This window comes from Solanum lycopersicum, chromosome 10, assembly GCF_036512215.1.
Source record: "Solanum lycopersicum chromosome 10, SLM_r2.1".
Taxonomy (NCBI): Eukaryota; Viridiplantae; Streptophyta; class Magnoliopsida; order Solanales; family Solanaceae; genus Solanum; species Solanum lycopersicum.
In genome coordinates, this window is record NC_090809.1 from 2,983,817 (window position 1) to 3,003,889 (window position 20,073).

Here is a 20,073-nt window from a genome sequence, read left to right on the forward strand (position 1 = left end):
TAAAATGTACCAAAACGTCCTTAATCTTGTGGTCTTAAATATTGCCACGTGGAAAATTAAAGCTATTGTCAGAAAAGGAAAGGAAACATTCTTTTTTAAACAAACTAAAAAAAATTAAAAACATTCTTTTTAAAACGGAGGAAATAATACTTTTTTTATGCTAGTATAGAATTTATTGTGTGATCTTTTATGTTTATTTTAGAATCGAAATGATAAATTTCAAAGTACTAATATATAAGAACTAAAATTGAGACTGAAGGGCATTCCATTTAATTTGTGTTATTAAAGGATAAGACTTATATAACCTGAAAATATCCATGTTTGCTAAGTGTAAAATTTTATTCCTCTTGGATATTTATTTTATATAACTACCTATGAATCCTTTTTTTATTTATATTCATTTTCTTTTAAGTTTTAGATCGAATTAATTCATTGACATTAAATAATTCATGACAGAAAATAAATAAGATCCTTACTTGTTTTTCAAAAAAAATATTTTTAGTTTTGTGAAAAAACGTTTCCCTCTGTACCAAACGCACCCAACATGGTTAATTACGGTATATTTTTACTTTATGAATTTAGTAAGGTAATACTATAACGTTTTTACAAATTAAAAATCGAGATCATGATAATGATATTGTGCGTAGCTAGTGTAAGTGAAAAATATAACTTCTAACATATCACAAGATATCAATTTTTATTTTATTTTTTGTAATTTTCGTACTATTATTTAGACAATTTTGCTTATCAGCATTTACTACCAATAATTTAAGATTGCAACTCAATAAGAACCGCAACCACCTAGGATAGTCCCAAAAAGGGGGCCTGAAGAGACGGAATATACACAAATATTAACACTATCTCGAGAAGGTAGAGAGACTGTTTCCGAAAGACCTTCGATCAAGTAATGAACATCAGAGCAACTAAGAGAAGAATACAAAAGTAAAGAGAACATAGAAAATAATAAGGAGATTGTAACTCGTGTAAATAAAATCATATTGTAAAATCTATTAATCAAGTCATAGAATCATATAGCACATAATAATTTTCTTGAAATTTCAAGTTACAAGACAGATATATCTCCCATCATTTCCAGAATACTACACTAAGAAATTTAACTCACATTTACACTGTAATTGATCAAGAAATTAGTATGCAAAATACTGAAATGTCAAGTCATAATATAGCTCACAACTCACAAGAACCATTTTGCATCTACAATATATATCACAGAATTCATTAGGGTGAAGATTTTGGAAAAAAAAAAGTTGGGATTAAAGAATCAACTGATATGTGAAATGTCAACTTCCTCAGGAATTTTGAATGTGTCTGCTGCCCCGAATTTTCTCTGTTCTTCCACGACTGAATCATCCTCTTCGCCATCACTATCTCCGTCATCACAATCATGATTGACATGACCTGAAGGGTCGTGTACACTTTTGGATCTGCAATCGTGGGTAGCAAGCATCTTAACTTGGCCAAGATGCGCGATTTCTACCACAACTGTGTCATCATCTACGGGGAGAGGCTGCTTCCATGGTTCTCCATCGATCCTCATGAACGTGTGGTCAGCTGCACCCTTATGAAACTCAAACCGGATACGATGTGCCTACAAACAGGGAAATGTAACAAAAATATTCAAAAGGAGAACGCAGCTCAAGTATCAGACGATGTACCTACAAACAGGAAACTTATGGATCTTATATGCAGTATGAAAGTTTAACATTTGGACCATCTTGAACCAACTGATAATTGATCACTAAAGTGATAACACGTGAAGTTTACATATGAATATCACTGATAAGGCATGTCTATAAATGTTCAATGCATAATATATACACGACCTTATATTTGAATAAACATATTAATATCCCAAACCTGTGCAAGCCGTGTCCCATGTCCATTTGGAGCAAGAAGTACCATTCCATGCCAAGCATTTCTAAAGCCAACAACCTCAATGAGGCCATCATCAACATATGGAGGAGTCAAGTCCCTCTGTCATTTACATTGGTAAATACATGATTAGAAAAAAAGCGAGAAAAAGGTTTTAAGACAGAAATCTATTGATGTGTTCACACATAGAAAACAGAAAAAAGGAAAAGACGGTAGATGGTCGAAGAAGTAAATAGAGTACAGACATCTCGGCGTTTGTTGCTATTTGGTGTTCCCCAAGGATTTAGTCCACCAGAAAAGCTAGGCAAGTTTAGGCACACAATTGACCTGATACTGCAAGAACAATGGGACAACCAGAAGAGGTAAAGTGTTTATAACTCAAATGTTGTCATGTTTAGCAATCAACTTGTAAAACATAGAGACAGACGTCACAATGCAACCAGAATTATATTACAGGAGGCGAGTCATAATCTCTTCTAAAGTTTCCTCATAACAACAACTAATTGATGCTACCTGGGAGGGATGTCAAGGTCTTGCCATTCGCCGTGCTTTTTCATTATCTTAACTTTGGCCAGTTGAGCTATGTTCCTGCAGTAAATGTAAATCCATATATGCTCATACTATATACCATCAAAGAGGCAAATAGTAAAGATAATGAATCCTATAAATATTTACTTGAACAATTGTTTTTCCGCTTGATATTATAAAAAAGCAATTTGCATAAATTTATCTGCGCAAGTTATGCGTCAGATAAATCTTGTATTAGTTACTGAGTTCTCCACAAAATTTGTTTTTTCATGTTCAAGTTATATAAGTCCGAGGAAAATATAAATGGTTATTTGAGGATCGTATAAAAGGAGAAAGAACTATGGCTATTTGGTTGTTCTCAAGAGATTTAGCTAAGTTAATCATATCAAGCTAATTAATTTCCTTGTGTACATGAGAGTTTCCATTAAAATTATTGTAAGAGAAGATCTACAAGAAGTTATGAATTAAGCATACTGAAGATTCACCTTGAAGAAGGATGAACAAGGGATGCAAAAAACCATCCTTGCGTACAACCAAGCCTTGCATATGTACTCTAATGAGAAAGCCAGAAATCCATAAGTCAAACTTTCATAAATAATAGCACCAAGTTTCGAATAAAATGAAATGCTTGCTCTCAAGAAATAATCTAGGGTATTGCATTTTTATAAGCCTAGAGTACAGGAGGACACCATAGGCTTAATCTCAGAGAATGCTAAATCACTACCTCAAGGATAAGTACACAATAACTTCATTCAAGCACGAACACTGGCAATAAAGTATAGAGACTATCAATTCTATTTACACGATAAATATTAACCTGAACAGAAAATAAGATATCCCTTTTCTGATAATACACAATGTGATAGCAAAAATATTTTCAATGTACTGTAACAATTTCAAATTTTAAAAAACCTCTCTTTACCGCATGTCTGAAAAATGAAGATGCAAATGAGCCCTTCCGAAAGATTAAGGATCTACACGAATCCCTTCCTTCCCTCTCTGAAAAGAACCGTCACATCTCACCCATCGTTTTATCAGCTAAGTCAATTGCTAAAATTCATAATAATTTTGTTTTTTATACTTTTTCAGGTATCACAGAACTAGAATCTATTGAGTTCAAGAAAGATATTACTACAAAAGGATACAATGAGTCAGATAATATATGAAAATGGATCCAAGTAATCTTAATTCCTCACCTTTCAAGAATAAATGCATAAAAATGGAACCAAGTCATCTTAATCCTTCCATGCACTTCAATACCTGATTGACAAGCTGGTTTTTGAATTTTTCAGGATGCATCTTTCGTTCTGAATGAAATGCATATGACACTTGTGCATCCATCCCTGATGACACAGAGAATTTAAGATTAGATGTGTTACTAGATAAACAATAGTACAAGCAGCATTGTACTTTCAAAATACACTCAGGTTTCCTTTTCGGGTTTGAGACATAATTTGTAGCCACCTTATTCATGTCAACTACAATACTAGGATGCTTTCGTATCCAAATACAGGTTGTCATTCAGTTAAATCATTGTCCAATGTAGGCCTTCACAAACTTATTAGCTCTGATTTATTTAAAAAATTTATCAATTGATTCTTTCTAGTTTTATAATACAAAAAAATTCCTTCCTTGTTTCAAAACTTACACTTTGAATTAATTAAGAAAGACACCATCTTTAAAAAAATTAGAGATTATTCTATTTTGATACAAGAAGGTGGATTTTCAGGAACGAAATGAAAATGTTGGATGGCTTTCAGGAACATATTTCGTAATCAAGAGAATATTACTTACCCATGCTGAAATAATTCCAGAATCCTCCACGAAATGTATGGCATCCTTCCTGTGAGATAATTAAATAAGTAGTTTGGTTATTGCTATAAAAAGAAAATTTAAAAAGAGGAGCTTATGCTCTTCAATTTCAACAAAGATAAAGCTTGTAACAAACAATAAAATGGAATATGATATCCCACAAATTGCGCATGCACGTGTCTGCTGTCATTTAATAATCAAATTAGAAATTTTTATAGGAATTTCATACAGAAATTACATACCTAGTCTGCAGCACGACCTCATATGTGCAAGTAAATACTTAAAAATTTTCGAAAATTTCAAAGTGTAATGAATGTGGAAGAGGTATTTAGGTTCTTAAGTGTACTTTTGTCTTTCAATTTGCACCTTCTTCTCTGTGAAGATTATATTAGAATATTTTACGCAAATAACTTGTATTCAGATAGAATATAGGTCAAGGAATTATCACACTGCAAGCAATTGTAAAATATGATATTACAATTCAACCATATACTCTTTTTTAAATGAAGTCGCCTTAGTACAGAAAAAGGAAAAGAACAACAAACAAAAGAAAAACGTAAGATAATACCACAACTTGGTTTATGGAGTAGGAGCTCCAGTGCTCCACAGAGGTTTTTCATACAGCTAAATCTCAAAAAGAATGTAACACAAAAAGAAAAGTAAAGATAACAGGGACCTTAGGTGCGTGCACATGTAAGATCGAGCTAGACTAATATGATACTGTAATTTTTCATGTTAGACAATAGAAGTTTCCTTATGAACAGCTCTCACCACATTAAGATCATCAGAAGGAGCCACCCGGTGAAACGCATGCAACGAATGAGGCAATTCAAGTGGTGCAATAGGATCACAGCAACCCTCTTTTGGTGCTCTCATCCTCATTAGAATGTGCCAACTGTTTAAACGTCAAATCTTTCAATGTTTGCTGATTGGTCCAATCAGTGTGATCAATTAAACTATAAAATCACTTATAATATTGTGAGTACGGTATAAAATGAGACGAATCATCAAACCTTAATAAGAATATCAGATATAGCAATACTAAACTTCCATTAAACTTCTATAGATCAAAATTTCCAAAAAACTTTAAAATTTTATGAAGTTCTGAAATAGTTTATTATTGTTGTGCAATATTTTAACCAAAAGGTTTTAAATAATAGACATAAATGATAATTTTGTAACACAGATCTATCAGCTCTGAATATATAATTTCCTTAACACAACCATAAAACAAAAGAGTTTTATAATATCAACATTGCTAATGCTACTTCTATTTTGTGAATTAAGCTTTCATGCTATCAACAGTTCTCACAATAAATATAATATCTACAAAATGTTGCCCGATCATAATAGTGCACGGAAGAAATTAAAAGAAGGGTGTGTATACTTCCAGTATCACTTTTTAGTTTACTGCAGGATAAACTATACAGGTAAAATTATATGAAGACATTGCAACTATTCCTTTTTGTCTATCCGGGCTACTTTTTTACTTCTAAATATTACCTTTTCCCTTTTCTTTCTGTTCTCGGGCAAAAAGAAAAAAGAAACATTTTATTACTCATGAGCCTTACAGGCCCTGCATTGTATTCACTATAATTACTAACTCTCATCTCAATAATATTAAATGGGATACTTAAATTTGGTTAGAGCATACAATATTTCTGGTTTGTATCAGACACTGGCAAGAATTTTAGTGAACAATTCAACATCCTTTTAAAGGAATCAACTTTCAATTTAGAAAAGCTCACAGAGCCCAGAGGCCACTATAACATACATAAACTAACTCTTTGAATAGTTTGAATGGAATAACCTGTCTATCTTCATTTCTTTTGCATCCATCACTTTCTTCAAGAATGAGATAACCGAGTTTTGGTCGGTTCCTGGATTCTTCTTTCCCTGCCAGTTACACCAAATGCATATTAATATGGTCTATCACCCTCTATGATGAATTCTGATCAATGTATCACAGATGAGATAAACTTGAAATCCAGCATCTAACTTAGGTGGAAAACGTAAATGAGCTGGTTTGCCTACAAAATCTCATGTGATAGCATAAGCTAAACTAAAAATAATAATCACTCAATGAAATAGCAGTAAACATTTTAACAGTTGTCACACAACTGACTCTATTTGCAGCAATCATTGACAGAAAAATATATGCAGCACATACTGGGGAGTTGCGCTGTTCAGCTAAGGACCCTTACCCAGCCAAAAGAGAATGGAAGGTTGTTTCCAGTTCCCAAAGGCACAGTAGCAATTGGTGGTGGCTGAGATAGTTTGAGATCAGATACAACTCCAAGAAGCCAGCCAGCTGTGCCATCGCCACCTGCAACCTAGTAAAGAACTGTGTCAAGGCTAAATGCCGGAAAGTAATCATCAGGTAAATTTATAAGAAACTCGGTAAATATAAAGCTGTACTCACAATAATCCTCAATCTCTCCTCAAGTTTCACGGCAAATTTATCACCATTGCTCTTTAGCTTTTCTAGATTCAGATAGAGTCTGCGTAAAACACTATCAGGAGTTTCTTTTCCCAAATCAAAAACCTGAAAAGTTAAAATGCAGCTATGTGAGGGATCTGCCTAAAACCACAGAACAAAAACAGAAAAGACAAAATGATAAAAGAGAGCCATACAATTTATATATCAAGCTTAAAAATGAAACAGTGAAGTGGTGTCTCTAAATTCTATATCCCATTAAAGGTTTAGTGGTACTGTCACAACCTGAGGCCTAACTTTTCAATTGAGAATTCATAAAGATGACTCAAAAATGATCTTGTCTCACACTTTATGTTCACCAAGCTTTGCTATGTGAATCGATGCAACCAGCGTCAATACCTGATCTTTGTTAAGAAGTGATTGATATGTATTAAGAAGATCTCCACCAAGTTGACCTCCACTTTTAGAGTTGATGAATACTAGCACGGGACATGTAGGCACATCAGGCAATTTTACATCATCACTCCGACTTGCATCCTCTGAAAGTATATAGGTAGGGATATAAAAATCTTTCTTGATGTCCTCATTAAAATTGCTTTCGGAAGTGGCCATAACTAGCTGTACCTGCAAAACTAAAAAGAGTTGGTGAAAATAATATATATGAAAAGACAAAACCACCACTTGTTCAATACATGAATATGCTACAATTTGTTATATATACAGTTAATCAATTAATCAACTATTCCTCAATCTCAAATTAGTCAAAAACAGTTAATGAATCCTCCATATTCATTTTTCTGCAATGGTGGTATTCGGGTCACTTTTGTGCATCTTAATATCTACTTGTTAGCCTGCTAAAACTCAGTTAACATGGGACTCCAACATTAGGTAACCAAGCGTCAGGATGAGTTTTGAAAACACATTAAGAAAATGGACCTTGGACCTAATTCAACCTCATAGGTAGTTCAAGCGGCTAACATTGCCCAAAATCATATACAGAGACTATGGTCCAAAACATCAAGCAACATAGGATTCTAACAAAAAACATTGAAGTTCATATCCATTAGGTCAACATTTCCATCTAACAGTCAAGCAATTAAGAGTATCCAATACAAAGTCGGCACTCATTTACAACACTCAGAGCAATAAAGAGTGTTTATTTTTGCAACCCTTCACTGAATAACGTAGCTTTTTGAGTTAAGGGTCTATTGAAAACACTCCCTCTACCCCCACAGAGGTAGGGTAAGATTTGCATACATTTTACCCTCCACAGACCCTACTTGTGGAATTACAAAGCATGTTGGTTTTGTTGTTAAGCAATAAAGAGTATTTCTTCTTGCAACCCTTTCCCAAATAACTTTGCTTTTTTTGCGCTGAAGGTCTATCCGAAACAACCAATCTATCCAAAAAAGGTAGGGGTAAGATTTGCCTAAATTTTACCCTTCCAAATCTCATTTATGAGATTACACTGTATATGTTGTAGCTGTTGTTAAGCAATAAAGAGTGTGAACCATACAAAGTTAGCATTCATTTACAACATCCAAAGCAATAAAGAGTGTTTCTTCTCACAACTTTTCCCCCAATAACTTCATTTTCTTTGAGACGGAAGTCCATTGAAAAGATTCAATCTAGCCCACAAAGGTACGTGGTAAAATCTACCTACATTTTACACTTCCCCCACCCCACTTGTGAGATTACAACGGGTATGTTCTTGTTGTCAAGTCACAAGTGTGACCCATATTAGTGAAGGGCGTTCAACTTTTCTTCTCAATTACATTAAAGGTGTGCGAAATTCAATATAACCTCTATACACCATATAATTTTCAAACGAAGGGTGTGCATTAGATCACTCTTCGCCTAAGGTAGTTCCGCCCATGGACCCACACATAATAGCAATCATCTCGACAAGCAAAAAAGCCAAAAACATCAACATTTTTCCGTGAGCAAATCAATGAATTACATCTTAAACGCAATTCAGATCATAAAAAACATGATCACAAAGGAATGCAAAGAGATTAACAATTACTTTTTTATTCCAACGATCAAACAAACATTGCAAAGCGAATTGAATTCGGATGAGAAATTTGCGGGTGAAGAGAGAATTTACCTGAGAAAACAGAGGATTGGGTTGAGAAATTCCAACTGAAACAGAAAATGCAACTACTTTAGAGAGAGAAGAAAAAAAACAATTGGATCTAAAAGTATCCAACGAGAAATAAGAAAGAGTATGTTTAGGGCGATGGTTGACTGATTTGCTAATGAATTAATTCGAATTCACATCGAAAAGTTAACTTTAACTTGCCTTTGAATCATAAAGAAAGAATATTTATGATTCCATCATAATTTGTTTTGTTAATTAACTCAACAGTCATCCCTCAATTATTATTACTAGAAGGGATGTGCATCGATCGGTTTGGTTTTACGTATTATCGGTTCGGTTTTTAGTTTTAAAATATGCTAACTCAATAACAAATCAATAAGAAATTTTTTATCGGTTCGGTTTCGGTTAATCCAATAAGAAAATATTGATCAAATAATATATAATAGAACGTATGTTATAATTACATGTTACCAACTTACCGCCAAAACATAATGGAAAACTTTGAATGTTGATCAAATTACTGACATCCACAAACTTGCAAAAGCTATCGCCTACAATTACGAACTAGAATTAAAACTAAAATAAAATATTTCAATGAGACAATCTTGAACAATTGCTTGCTCCACCAGATAATCAACAAAGTTCTCACCAATTTCCTAATCAAAAAATCACGTCGCCTAAAAAGCTAATATTGAATCTATTTATGTATTAAATTATGTATATTTAATATTGAGGAAGGGTAAAGTAGTAAATAACTATCGTCTTATTGGGTTATCGTTTTACCCAATAACCCAATAGGAAAAACCGAAACCGACCCAATAACCCAACAATTATTTTTTCTAAACCCATTAAAAACCCAATAACCCAATTACAATAACCCAATAACATTTTATCGGTTCAATTTATTGGTCGATTCGATTTTTACACACCCCTAACTAAAATTATTTTTGATATCACATTATATAATATCCACAATTCTATATTCGATTTCATGTCTAAAGACAATATAATACTGTCAACAAGATTTTATTAATTTTTAAGGACTCAAATTAAAATATTTAATTAAAAATAGATACGTGTTAGATTATTCTAACACAACACATGTTAATAATAGTATTAAAATAATAAATTAATCTGATCGATATCATAAAGCTATTATCAGAGCAATTTGAATTATTTAAAAGTGAATAATTAGTGGAATATAGTATTACTATTGTGGATTAGGATCACATAAAGTATATGACATCAATAATTTAAAATCTATTTCTAAAGTGAAATTATTATGTCTTAAAATTCAACTTTTATGAGTGCATAATTCATAATTAGCAAATTTATAAGTTCAACTCAATTAATAAAATTTCATTCTCAAAATGGGCCCCACAAAAGAAAATGAACATGTGATAACTAAAGAATATTCACATAGGACCTACCACTAAATTATACCTTCACCTTATCATATAATATTTGTCGTAATTATATACAAATATCTGTAAGATAACACATTTTAATTAATTACATATCAAAACACAAAAAAATAAGTATAAGAAACTTATTTACTTTCGTAATTGTCCAAAAAAAGTAATAATTTTCATAGAAAACATTTTACTTCCTACAAAGCACACCCTTGGTTAGTATGAGCAGCGCCGATGAATCATTTCAAAAATTTTAGCGTAGAAAAATCGAGAGGATCCATTAAAACTATCGAATTCTTTAATATCATTATTAATTAGCTTATTGAGTCCTCTCAATTTATTAAAGATTTACATTTTAATTTGAATGGTGATATTTGTTCAGAGATAGTCAGAAATATATGAATAGATATTGATTAATTATTTTTGTGTGTTATATTAATATTATGTGTTTCATAGGTGCATTTCTTAAACAACTAGACATTCAGTAGGTACCAAAATGACTTGTGATATAGTGACTATGATTACTCCACAATTAATTAGAGATCTCACAAATGGGCCTTGCGGTATGTGATCCATACTTAGTCAGACTCTAATACAGATATCGAATGAAAAACAAAAAAAAATCAAATATAATCTAATTTCAATTCAGATACCAGATAAAAGGAAACTCGAATATTCAATAAATACTAATCCTACTTGAAGGTTCAACCTGAAATCTTTAAAGAAACTTTAATACAGTCAATGGCTTTTAAATCAGAAGGAAAAAATGGGAAAATTACGCTGATAAGCAAACTTATACTATTTAATTACTCATCATAGCTATAGTTTGCTATAATTACCACTCGCGACTAACATTATAGATAAATTATGTGGGCTGACTTCGAGTTTGTATAATTAGTCATGTTTGTATATGTATAATTCACTAGGATATACAAATAAATATGTATAGTATACAATTTTTTAGCCTATATACATATATAATTCACCTCTCTCCCACTCTCTGCCCTCTCTCGCTCGCCTCTCTCCTCCCTCTCTCAATCTTGCTCGCCTCTCTCCTTCCTCTCCCAATCTCGCTTGCCATTTATACAAATGTATATGTATAATATACAGTTATATACAATTATATACATATATAATTCACCTCTCTCCCACTCTTTGCCCTCTCTCACTCGCCTCTCTCGATCTAGCTTGCCTCTCTCCTCTCTCTCCAAGTCTCACTTGCCTCTCTCCTCCTTCTCCCAATCTCTCTTGCCATATATACAATTACATATGTATAATATACAATTATCTACCAATGTACATATACAATTCACCTTTTCCCCCCTCTCTCTCTCGCCTCTCTCCTCTCTCTCCCAGTCTCGCTCGTCTCTCTCCTCCAAATAACATGTAGCTACAAATTGTAATTATCAAACTATAGCTATAGAGAGTAATTAATTATTTTTAAGTGGCTATATGTGAAAGTTTCTCAAAAAAATAGGTCCCAGCTTTTAATGCCTAAAACAGTAAAAATATTATTTAAAATATATAAGTTTTATACTCTAATACAAAAAGGCCCATAAGTAAGATTATTTTAGAGTGTTAAACACTCATAATTCAATGTACTTCGGGTTTAATTTTTATTTTTCTAAATTCGAAACAAAATTAAAAATTTAAACTTCTCAGTCCGAATCTAAATCCGAAAGGAAGCTAAACTCACTAAAAAAGTTTGAGTGATTGTTTTAATTTACATTCACGTTATGCAATAAAACTTATAAAAATGAAAAAAAACACCTTTTAACTATCAAAATTAATCTCCGTCTCATAGCTAAAATTTAAGATCTCTAATCATAAATAAATAAAAATTAATCATCAAAGTAGAAGTTTATATTATTTGAGCCTCATAAAAATAAAATGATAATTGAGAAATAATAAAAATTACAAAATATTTTTTATTGGTTATTGGGAGGACATGGCTTTGTGCAGTAGCATATGGAGTTACTACACTCTCCAAATTGAAAACCCTCACTTTGACAAGCACTTGTACACTTTGCTTGTTCTACACATGGTCCCTTGAATGTTTTGCTTGGTTCTTGACAAATATTTGCCTCTGTTAAAATAAAATAAAATACAAAGTAAGAATTTTTATAAAATTAATAAACGAGAATAATAAATTTGACTAATTCAGATTCACGCTACGCAAGATTTATATTCTCTATAGATTAGAGTCAAGAGCTTTAATTAAAGGTAGAGAGTACTCATATATTCAATGGCGTTAAGTTCATAATTTCTGACTATTAGTCTGGATTCGTGATATACTTTTTTTTTTATTTACGGTCCAGAGATATTTCATACCTGTATTGAAGCAGACTCAACTAAATCTAAATTGATGAAATCCAGAACAAATAGTTGATTGATTGAGTGATTATTTTGAAAAAACGATATATAAATTTTTTTTTAAAAATATTTTATTATCTCTCATCATTATTGATTGGTAAAAAAAGAATAAAGTAAAAAGATGATATACCTGCATTGCCCATGAAAAATAGCACAATAAGAAACACAACTTTAAACAAAGACAAAGAGGCTGCCATTTTTTTTTAATTTTTTTTTTTGGTTGTGATTTTTTTCAAAATGTATTTTTTTATAATGAAAATGATGAATCACTATGCTCATCTTATATAGTATTAAGAAATGATTCACTGACTATATTTTTTTAAATAGATTACCTTTAATTATTTGGAGAGTAAATCTATTTTTTTTAAAGAGATTACCTTTAATTATTTGGAAAGTAAATCTATTTTTTTTAAAAAGAGATTATAACCTTTAATTATATGGATAGTAAATCTAGTTTTTAAAGAGATTACCTTTGATTATTTGGATAGTAAATCTATTTTTTTTAAAAGAGATTACTTTAATTATTTGGATAGTAAATCTATTTTTTAAAAGAGATTACCTTTAATTATTTGGAGAGTAAATCTATTTTTAAAAAAAGATTACCCTTAATTATATGGATAGTAAATCCTTTTACATTAATAAGTTTTCATCCTTTTAATTATGATCTAGATACTATTACTATTTAATGTAATTTCTTTCATATTTTTGTTTGAGGTTATAAAAAAAAAAAACATAAATGGCCTGATGTAACACTTTGCACCAACGTAACTGTACTTTTCAATTTCATCTATCTATATAAATGAGTTTGTTTTTCCTTTTCAGTTCGATTTGATTACTCAACATATCATGTAAGATAATAAATATAATCAACCAGTTACATTTGAGTGGCGAAAAAGAACAAATGTTATTAAATAATAACCTCAAATATCTTTTATTAATTATATTTATTTTATTGTATTTTCTTTATTAATTAACTTTTTATTTGTTAACTATATTTTACTCTAATTAATCCTGTTGAATGCCTTGAATCGGACCCGCTACATATAGACGCTATGTAAGTTGGGCCCAAGCCTGTTAGGGCGTAGCTTAGCACTATATATAGACGCTATGGGAAATCCTATTCTGAAATTCTGTTTTTGCCTCTCCATAATAAAACTGCTCCCTCTCTTCCCGTGGACGTAGCCAATTTATTGGTGAACCACGTAAATCTGTTGTCTTGTTTTTCGCGTTTATATTTTCTCGTATTATCTCAAATTCCGCACAACAAATTGGTATCAGAGCCTCTCGGTTAATCGGTGTTCTTGGAGAATTCGAGATGTTTGCTTTGAACGTGAAAATCGACAAATTCACAGGGAGGAACAGTTTCAGTTTATGGCAGATCAAGATGCGGGCTTTGTTGAAACAGCAAGGTTTCTGGGCGTCGTTGTCGAAAGACAAGAACGCCGTCGTTACTCCTGAGATGGCGATTCTGGAGGAAAAGGCGCACTCGACGATCATGTTGTGTCTCGCGGATGACATCATCACGGAGGTCTCGGATGAAGAGACTGCTGCTGGTCTGTGGTTGAAGCTGGAGAGTTTGTACATGACAAAATCTCTAACCAACAAGCTGCTTCTGAAACAACGTCTATTCGGTTTACGAATGGCTGAAGGTACACAACTCAGGGAACACTTAGAGCAATTGAATACTTTGCTATTAGAATTGCGTAATATCGATGTGAAGATCGAGGATGAAGATGCTGCCCTGATTCTGTTAGTATCTCTCCCAATGTCGTTTGAGAATTTTGTTCAATCGTTCATTGTTGGGAAAGATACTGTGTCACTGGAAGAAGTCAGATCGGCCCTTCATAGCAGGGAATTACGGCATAAGGCTAACGGCACAAGTACGGACATACAGCCTTCTGGTCTGTTCACCAGTAGCGGAAAGGGAAGGAAAAACGGCGGAAAGAAAAATAAGCCGATGTCGAAGGGTGCAAAGCCGGATGATGTTTGTAATTACTGCAAGGAGAAGGGACATTGGAAATTTGATTGTCCGAAGAAGAAGAAGCAATCGGAAAAACAATCAGTGTCTGCTGCTGTTGCTGAAGAAGACACCAATTCTGAAGAAGATATTGCCCTAGTTGCGGATGAGCACACTCATTATTCAGATGTGTGGGTTCTTGATTCTGGGGCATCCTATCACATCTGTCCTAGGAGAGAGTGGTTCACGACTTATGAGCAGGTAGACGGAGGCAGCATCTCGATGGCCAACAGTTCTGTCTGCAAGGTGGTTGGGACAGGCTCGATCAAGATAAGGACACATGACGGTAGCTTCTGCACATTGAACGAGGTCAGGCACGTTCCATTGATGACGAAAAATCTGATATCTCTCAGTCTTTTGGACAGCAAGGGATTCAGCTGGTCGGGAAAAGATGGAGTCTTGCGGGTCTGGAAGGGTTCAAATTTGATTCTGAAAGGTGTCATGCGTGGTACTTTGTATTTTCTACAAGGTTCCACGGTTACAGGTTCAGCCCATGTTGCATCGTCAGAATTTCACCAGAAGGATATGACTAAGTTATGGCACATGAGACTTGGTCATATGGGTGAAAGAGGGATGCAAATTCTGTCAAAGGAGAATTTACTTGCTGGTCATAAGGTTAAGAGCCTAGAGTTTTGTGAACATTGTGTTTTTGGAAAACTACATCGCAACAAGTTTCCAAAGGCCATTCATAGAACAAAAGGCACACTTGATTATATCCATTCTGATTGCTGGGGTCCATGCCGTGTTGAGTCTTTGGGAGGCTGCAGATTTTTTGTGTCCATTATTGATGACTACTCAAGGATGACTTGGGTGTACATGATGAAGCATAAAAGTGAAGCCTTCCAGAAGTTCAAGGAGTGGAAAATTTTGATGGAAAATCAAACAGGGAAGAAGATCAAGAGGTTGCGAACTGATAATGGGCTGGAATTCTGTTGGTCTGAATTTGATCAATTCTGTAAGGATGAAGGGATTGCTCGACATCGTACAGTCAGAAATACACCACAGCAGAACGGTGTAGCTGAGCGGATGAATCAAACACTCCTGGAGAGAGCAAGGTGCATGCTCTCTAATGCTGGGCTAGATAGAAGATTCTGGGCAGAAGCGGTTAGTACAGCTTGCTACTTGATTAACCGCGGACCACATAGAGGCATACAGTGCAAGACACCTATGGAGATGTGGTCAGGAAAAGCTGCTGATTATTCAAATCTGAAAGCTTTTGGTTGTACGGCTTACTATCACGTCAGTGAAGGTAAGTTAGAACCAAGAGCTAAAAAGGGAGTATTTGTGGGCTACGGAGATGGAGTGAAAGGTTTCAGAATCTGGTCTCCAGCAGAAAAGAGGGTTATTATGAGCAGGAACGTTGTCTTTGATGAAAGTTCTCTTCTTAGAACCATTGTGAAGCCTACAACTACGTCAGAAACTGGGAGTCTTGACAAACAGGTGGAGTTTCAAGTCATTCAGAACGAGAGCGATTTAAAGGAACCTGAAGAGGAGGATCAAGAGCCACAGACAGAAACTGATATTCCAGAATCTATGCCATCAGATATCCATCAGAGTATAGCTCAAGATCGGCCAAGAAGGGTTGGAGTTCGGCCACCTACGAGGTATGGTTTTGAGGACATGGTGTGTTATGCACTGCAGGTTGCTGAAGAGGTAGATACATCTGAGCCGTCTACTTACAAAGAAGCCATTTTAAGTTCTGATTCTGAAAAATGGTTTGCCGCTATGGGAGATGAGATGGAGTCCCTACACAAGAATCAGACATGGGATCTGGTCATACAGCCTTCGGGGAGAAAGATTATTACTTGCAAATGGGTTTTCAAGAAGAAGGAAGGGATATCACCAGCAGAAGGAGTCAAGTATAAAGCCAGGGTTGTTGCCAGAGGTTTCAACCAAAGAGAGGGAGTGGACTACAATGAGATCTTCTCACCAGTGGTCAGACATACTTCCATTCGAGTGTTACTAGCGATAGTTGCACATCAGAATCTGGAGCTTGAACAACTTGATGTGAAGACAACGTTTCTACATGGAGAGTTGGAGAAAGAGATATACATGACTCAGCCGGATGGTTTCCAAGTTCCAGGGAAGGAAAATCACGTCTGCAAGTTGAAGAAGTCCTTATATGGACTTAAGCAGTCTCCAAGGCAGTGGTATAAAAGGTTTGACAGCTATATGGTGAAGTTGGGCTATACTCGGAGCTCATATGATTGTTGTGTCTACTACAATAGGCTCAATGATGATTCATTCATCTATCTGGTGCTTTATGTAGATGATATGTTGATAGCTGCAAAGAAGAAGTATGACATTCAGAAGCTGAAGGGTTTACTTAGTGCTGAGTTTGAGATGAAGGATCTGGGAGCCGCTCGGAAGATTTTAGGGATGGAGATCATTAGAGACAGAGAGAGAAGGAAACTTTTCTTGTCACAGAGAAGCTACATTCAGAAGGTCTTGGCGAGGTTTGGCATGTCTTCATCTAAGCCCATTGATACCCCCAGTGCTGCCAATATCCATCTCACTGCCATGTTCGCTCCACAGTCAGAAGAAGAGAAGGAGTATATGTCACGAGTCCCTTATGCCAGTGCCGTAGGAAGTTTGATGTATGCTATGGTCTGTACAAGGCCAGATTTAGCACATGCAGTCAGTGTAGTGAGCAGATTCATGGGACAACTAGGGAGAGAACATTGGCAGGCTGTGAAGAGAATTTTCCGGTACCTTAGAGGTACATCTGACGTTGGTCTCATTTATGGAGGTGATACTCAGTGCTTGGTTACTGGCTATTCTGATTCAGACTATGCTGGAGATGTTGACACAAGAAGATCGATGACTGGTTATGTGTTTACCCTTGGAGGATCTGTCGTCAGTTGGAAGGCAACTTTGCAACCTACAGTGACTTTGTCTACTACGGAAGCGGAGTACATGGCCTTGACAGAGGCTGCAAAAGAAGGGATTTGGTTGAAAGGGCTGGTTAGTGATCTTGGTCTGCATCATGATCAGGCTACGGTGTATTGTGACAGTTTGAGCGCAATTTGTCTAGCCAAGGATCAAGTCCATCATGAGAGAACCAAGCATATTGACGTAAGGTATCATTTTCTAAGAAGTGAGAAGAGAATCAAGGTGAAGAAAGTAGGAACTGCTGATAATCCTGCTGATATGTTCACAAAGCCGGTTCCACAGAGCAAGTTTCAACACTGTTTGGACTTGCTCAACATCAGAAGCTGTTAATTGCCCTGCGGGGCAACTCTGAGGAAGAGGGGGAGGCTTGGCACTATCATAGTGCGTCTGAAGAATCTGTTCGGAGAATTCAAGTCAAGGTGGAGATTTGTTGAATGCCTTGAATCGGACCCGCTACAAACAGAAAGGACGGGGGTCTCGCTGCCCGGTCAGCGAGTCGGGGGGTCCAGGGGGGAAACGCGCCCCCTGGCCTGGGGGTCCGGGGGGGCGGAGATGCCCCCAGCCCGACGGTATACAATGTTGTTGTATTGGGCCCTTAATTTTCTGTTGATTCTGTATGTTGGGCCCAAGCCTGTTAGGGCGTAGCTTAGCACTATATATAGACGCTATGGGAAACCCTATTCTGTAATTCTGTTTTTGCCTCTCCATAATAAAACTGCTCCCTCTCTTCCCGTGGACGTAGCCAATTTATTGGTGAACCACGTAAATCTGTTGTCTTGTTTTTCGCGTTTATATTTTCTCGTATTATCTCAAATTCCGCACAACAAATCCCATATCAATTATTTTAGTTGTTTAATAATTTTATCTTCTTCATCACTAAATCTAATCCATTTTCAATTCTCATTTCATCGAAAAATCATATTCCAATCCTGAACCAACTTTCACGATTGATTATATTCTTCACCATTAATATTGCCTTCAATTCTACTTCTTCTTTGTCACCTAACACCAAATATTACCACCATCTTTATCAATATCGATTTTTTCTTTTTTCACCACTTTCAATAACCTATTTTAATTTTTGTCACCAAACACCTAACACCACTAAACCCATTAAGTTTCTATCACCAACCAACTCAAAAATTGATTAACAACTAAAATTTCTTTAACAAAGACAAAAAAAATGAAAAAGATAGAAACAATCAATCAAAACTTTTCTAGATAAAATACAATTTTCCACTAACAAATCTATGAAAATTAACCAAATTGCAAATAAAATTGTGCTTTTAGATTGTGATAAAAAATTAATAAAAAAGTGTGATAAAATAAAGAATGAAGAAGAAGAAGACAATGGGTGGGGTATGAAAAAAAAGAGGTGTGGGGATGGAGGTAGAAAAGAGGATTATAAAAAAATTTAAAATCTTTTTTCCAAATTGACGCTCCTATTTTTATTTTTACTTTATTTTTTGCCACATCAGTTTTAGGGGATTAGAAAATTCGCTTTTGAATATTATATGTGTAAAATAGATCACTATGATAATTTAAATGTGTAACTGACTTTTCAGCACAAATTTAAAATTATACCTTAAAAAATATTTAAAAAACTAGAAAAGAACATAGGGTACGTAGCATGTGTTAAAAATGTAACCAAATTAGTACTTATTTATTTACTTTGAATTTCACCTATTGTGGTGAAACCAAAATGAGCAAAATCCATCTCTACTTGCTACATTTAGGAGCTTTTAGATATTCTTTTTAAATATACAAAGGTTTAATTGTTCAAAGTTTAATTAATTTTAAGGATCTAATTACTATTAAAGAATTAACAAAAAAATATTCATCTAATGTGAAATCCCTTTATAATGGATCAAAAAGGATTAACATTTTATATATAATTTTGAATCTTTTAAACAAAAGATTAGAGATTGACTCAATAATTTAGAAATTCAAAAATTTACCTTATAAATTCAAACTCGAAATATTCTTGATGAAAATTTTGAACTTCAGCATTGGTCCACGAGTAGCAACAACCACTTGACAACTTTCATATTCTTCCATCTAGTATATATATATATATATATTAGCCACACCTACTTTGTGCATCAGCCACACATTCAAAATCATGAGTAGATATTGATAAAGTCAAATCGATATTTTTGGCGTTTGGTCATAGAATTTTTAAATAATATTTGAGAAAATTTGGTAAATAATGATTGTTCATGTAATTTGTCATTATTCGATAAATATTTTTGGCAAATATCTTAAATTTTTAAATATTAGTTTTTTTCTAGAATTTGGGTCAAATATCATTATTTGGGATCTTTAAAAAATTTAAATTTTATCCCGAACTTTTATCTTATACAAAAATATCATCTATAATAGTTGTTTGCGTTGTATTACATGTTTTTTTACGTGAACACCAAAAAAGTGATGAAATATTGTCACGACCCAAATCGGGCCGCGACTGACACCCACACTGACCCTCCTGTGTGAGCGAACCAACCAATCTAAACCTTAACATTTCAATGTACTATCAACAGAAAGTAATGCGGAAGACTTAAACTCATTAATAAAATCAATAACTATTATTATCCCCAAAATCTGGAAG

General features: G+C 34.2%; 1 protein-coding gene and 1 long non-coding RNA gene across 4 annotated transcripts; both read right to left on the minus strand.

Annotated features, from left to right (window-relative positions):
* Positions 1-979: 979 nt before the first annotated feature.
* Positions 980-8,983, minus strand: LOC101257014 (diacylglycerol kinase 5). Of its 3 annotated transcripts, none has more exons than XM_004248096.5 (13): positions 8,778-8,983; positions 7,070-7,294; positions 6,656-6,778; positions 6,438-6,566; positions 6,044-6,129; positions 5,005-5,128; positions 4,216-4,264; positions 3,682-3,764; positions 2,907-2,974; positions 2,407-2,481; positions 2,139-2,226; positions 1,879-1,995; positions 980-1,609 (listed from the first exon to the last, which is right to left on the minus strand). In XM_004248096.5, exons 2-13 carry the CDS (start codon positions 7,280-7,282, stop codon positions 1,283-1,285), a joined length of 1,482 nt encoding a protein of 493 aa, XP_004248144.1. In that variant the 5' UTR covers positions 7,283-7,294; positions 8,778-8,983; the 3' UTR covers positions 980-1,282. The 3 variants fall into 3 exon arrangements, with proteins under 3 accessions (XP_004248144.1, XP_010327056.1, XP_069146202.1); XM_010328754.4 differs by having other exon boundaries at positions 7,070-7,302; positions 8,778-8,970; XM_069290101.1 differs by lacking the exon at positions 8,778-8,983 and adding an exon at positions 8,474-8,527.
* A 3,001-nt stretch (positions 8,984-11,984) lies between these two features.
* LOC104649463 (uncharacterized) lies at positions 11,985-19,561 on the minus strand. Its single transcript, XR_011212008.1, has 2 exons — positions 19,424-19,561; positions 11,985-12,269 (listed from the first exon to the last, which is right to left on the minus strand). It is a non-coding gene; the product is annotated as an uncharacterized lncRNA (long non-coding RNA).
* Positions 19,562-20,073: the final 512 nt, after the last annotated feature.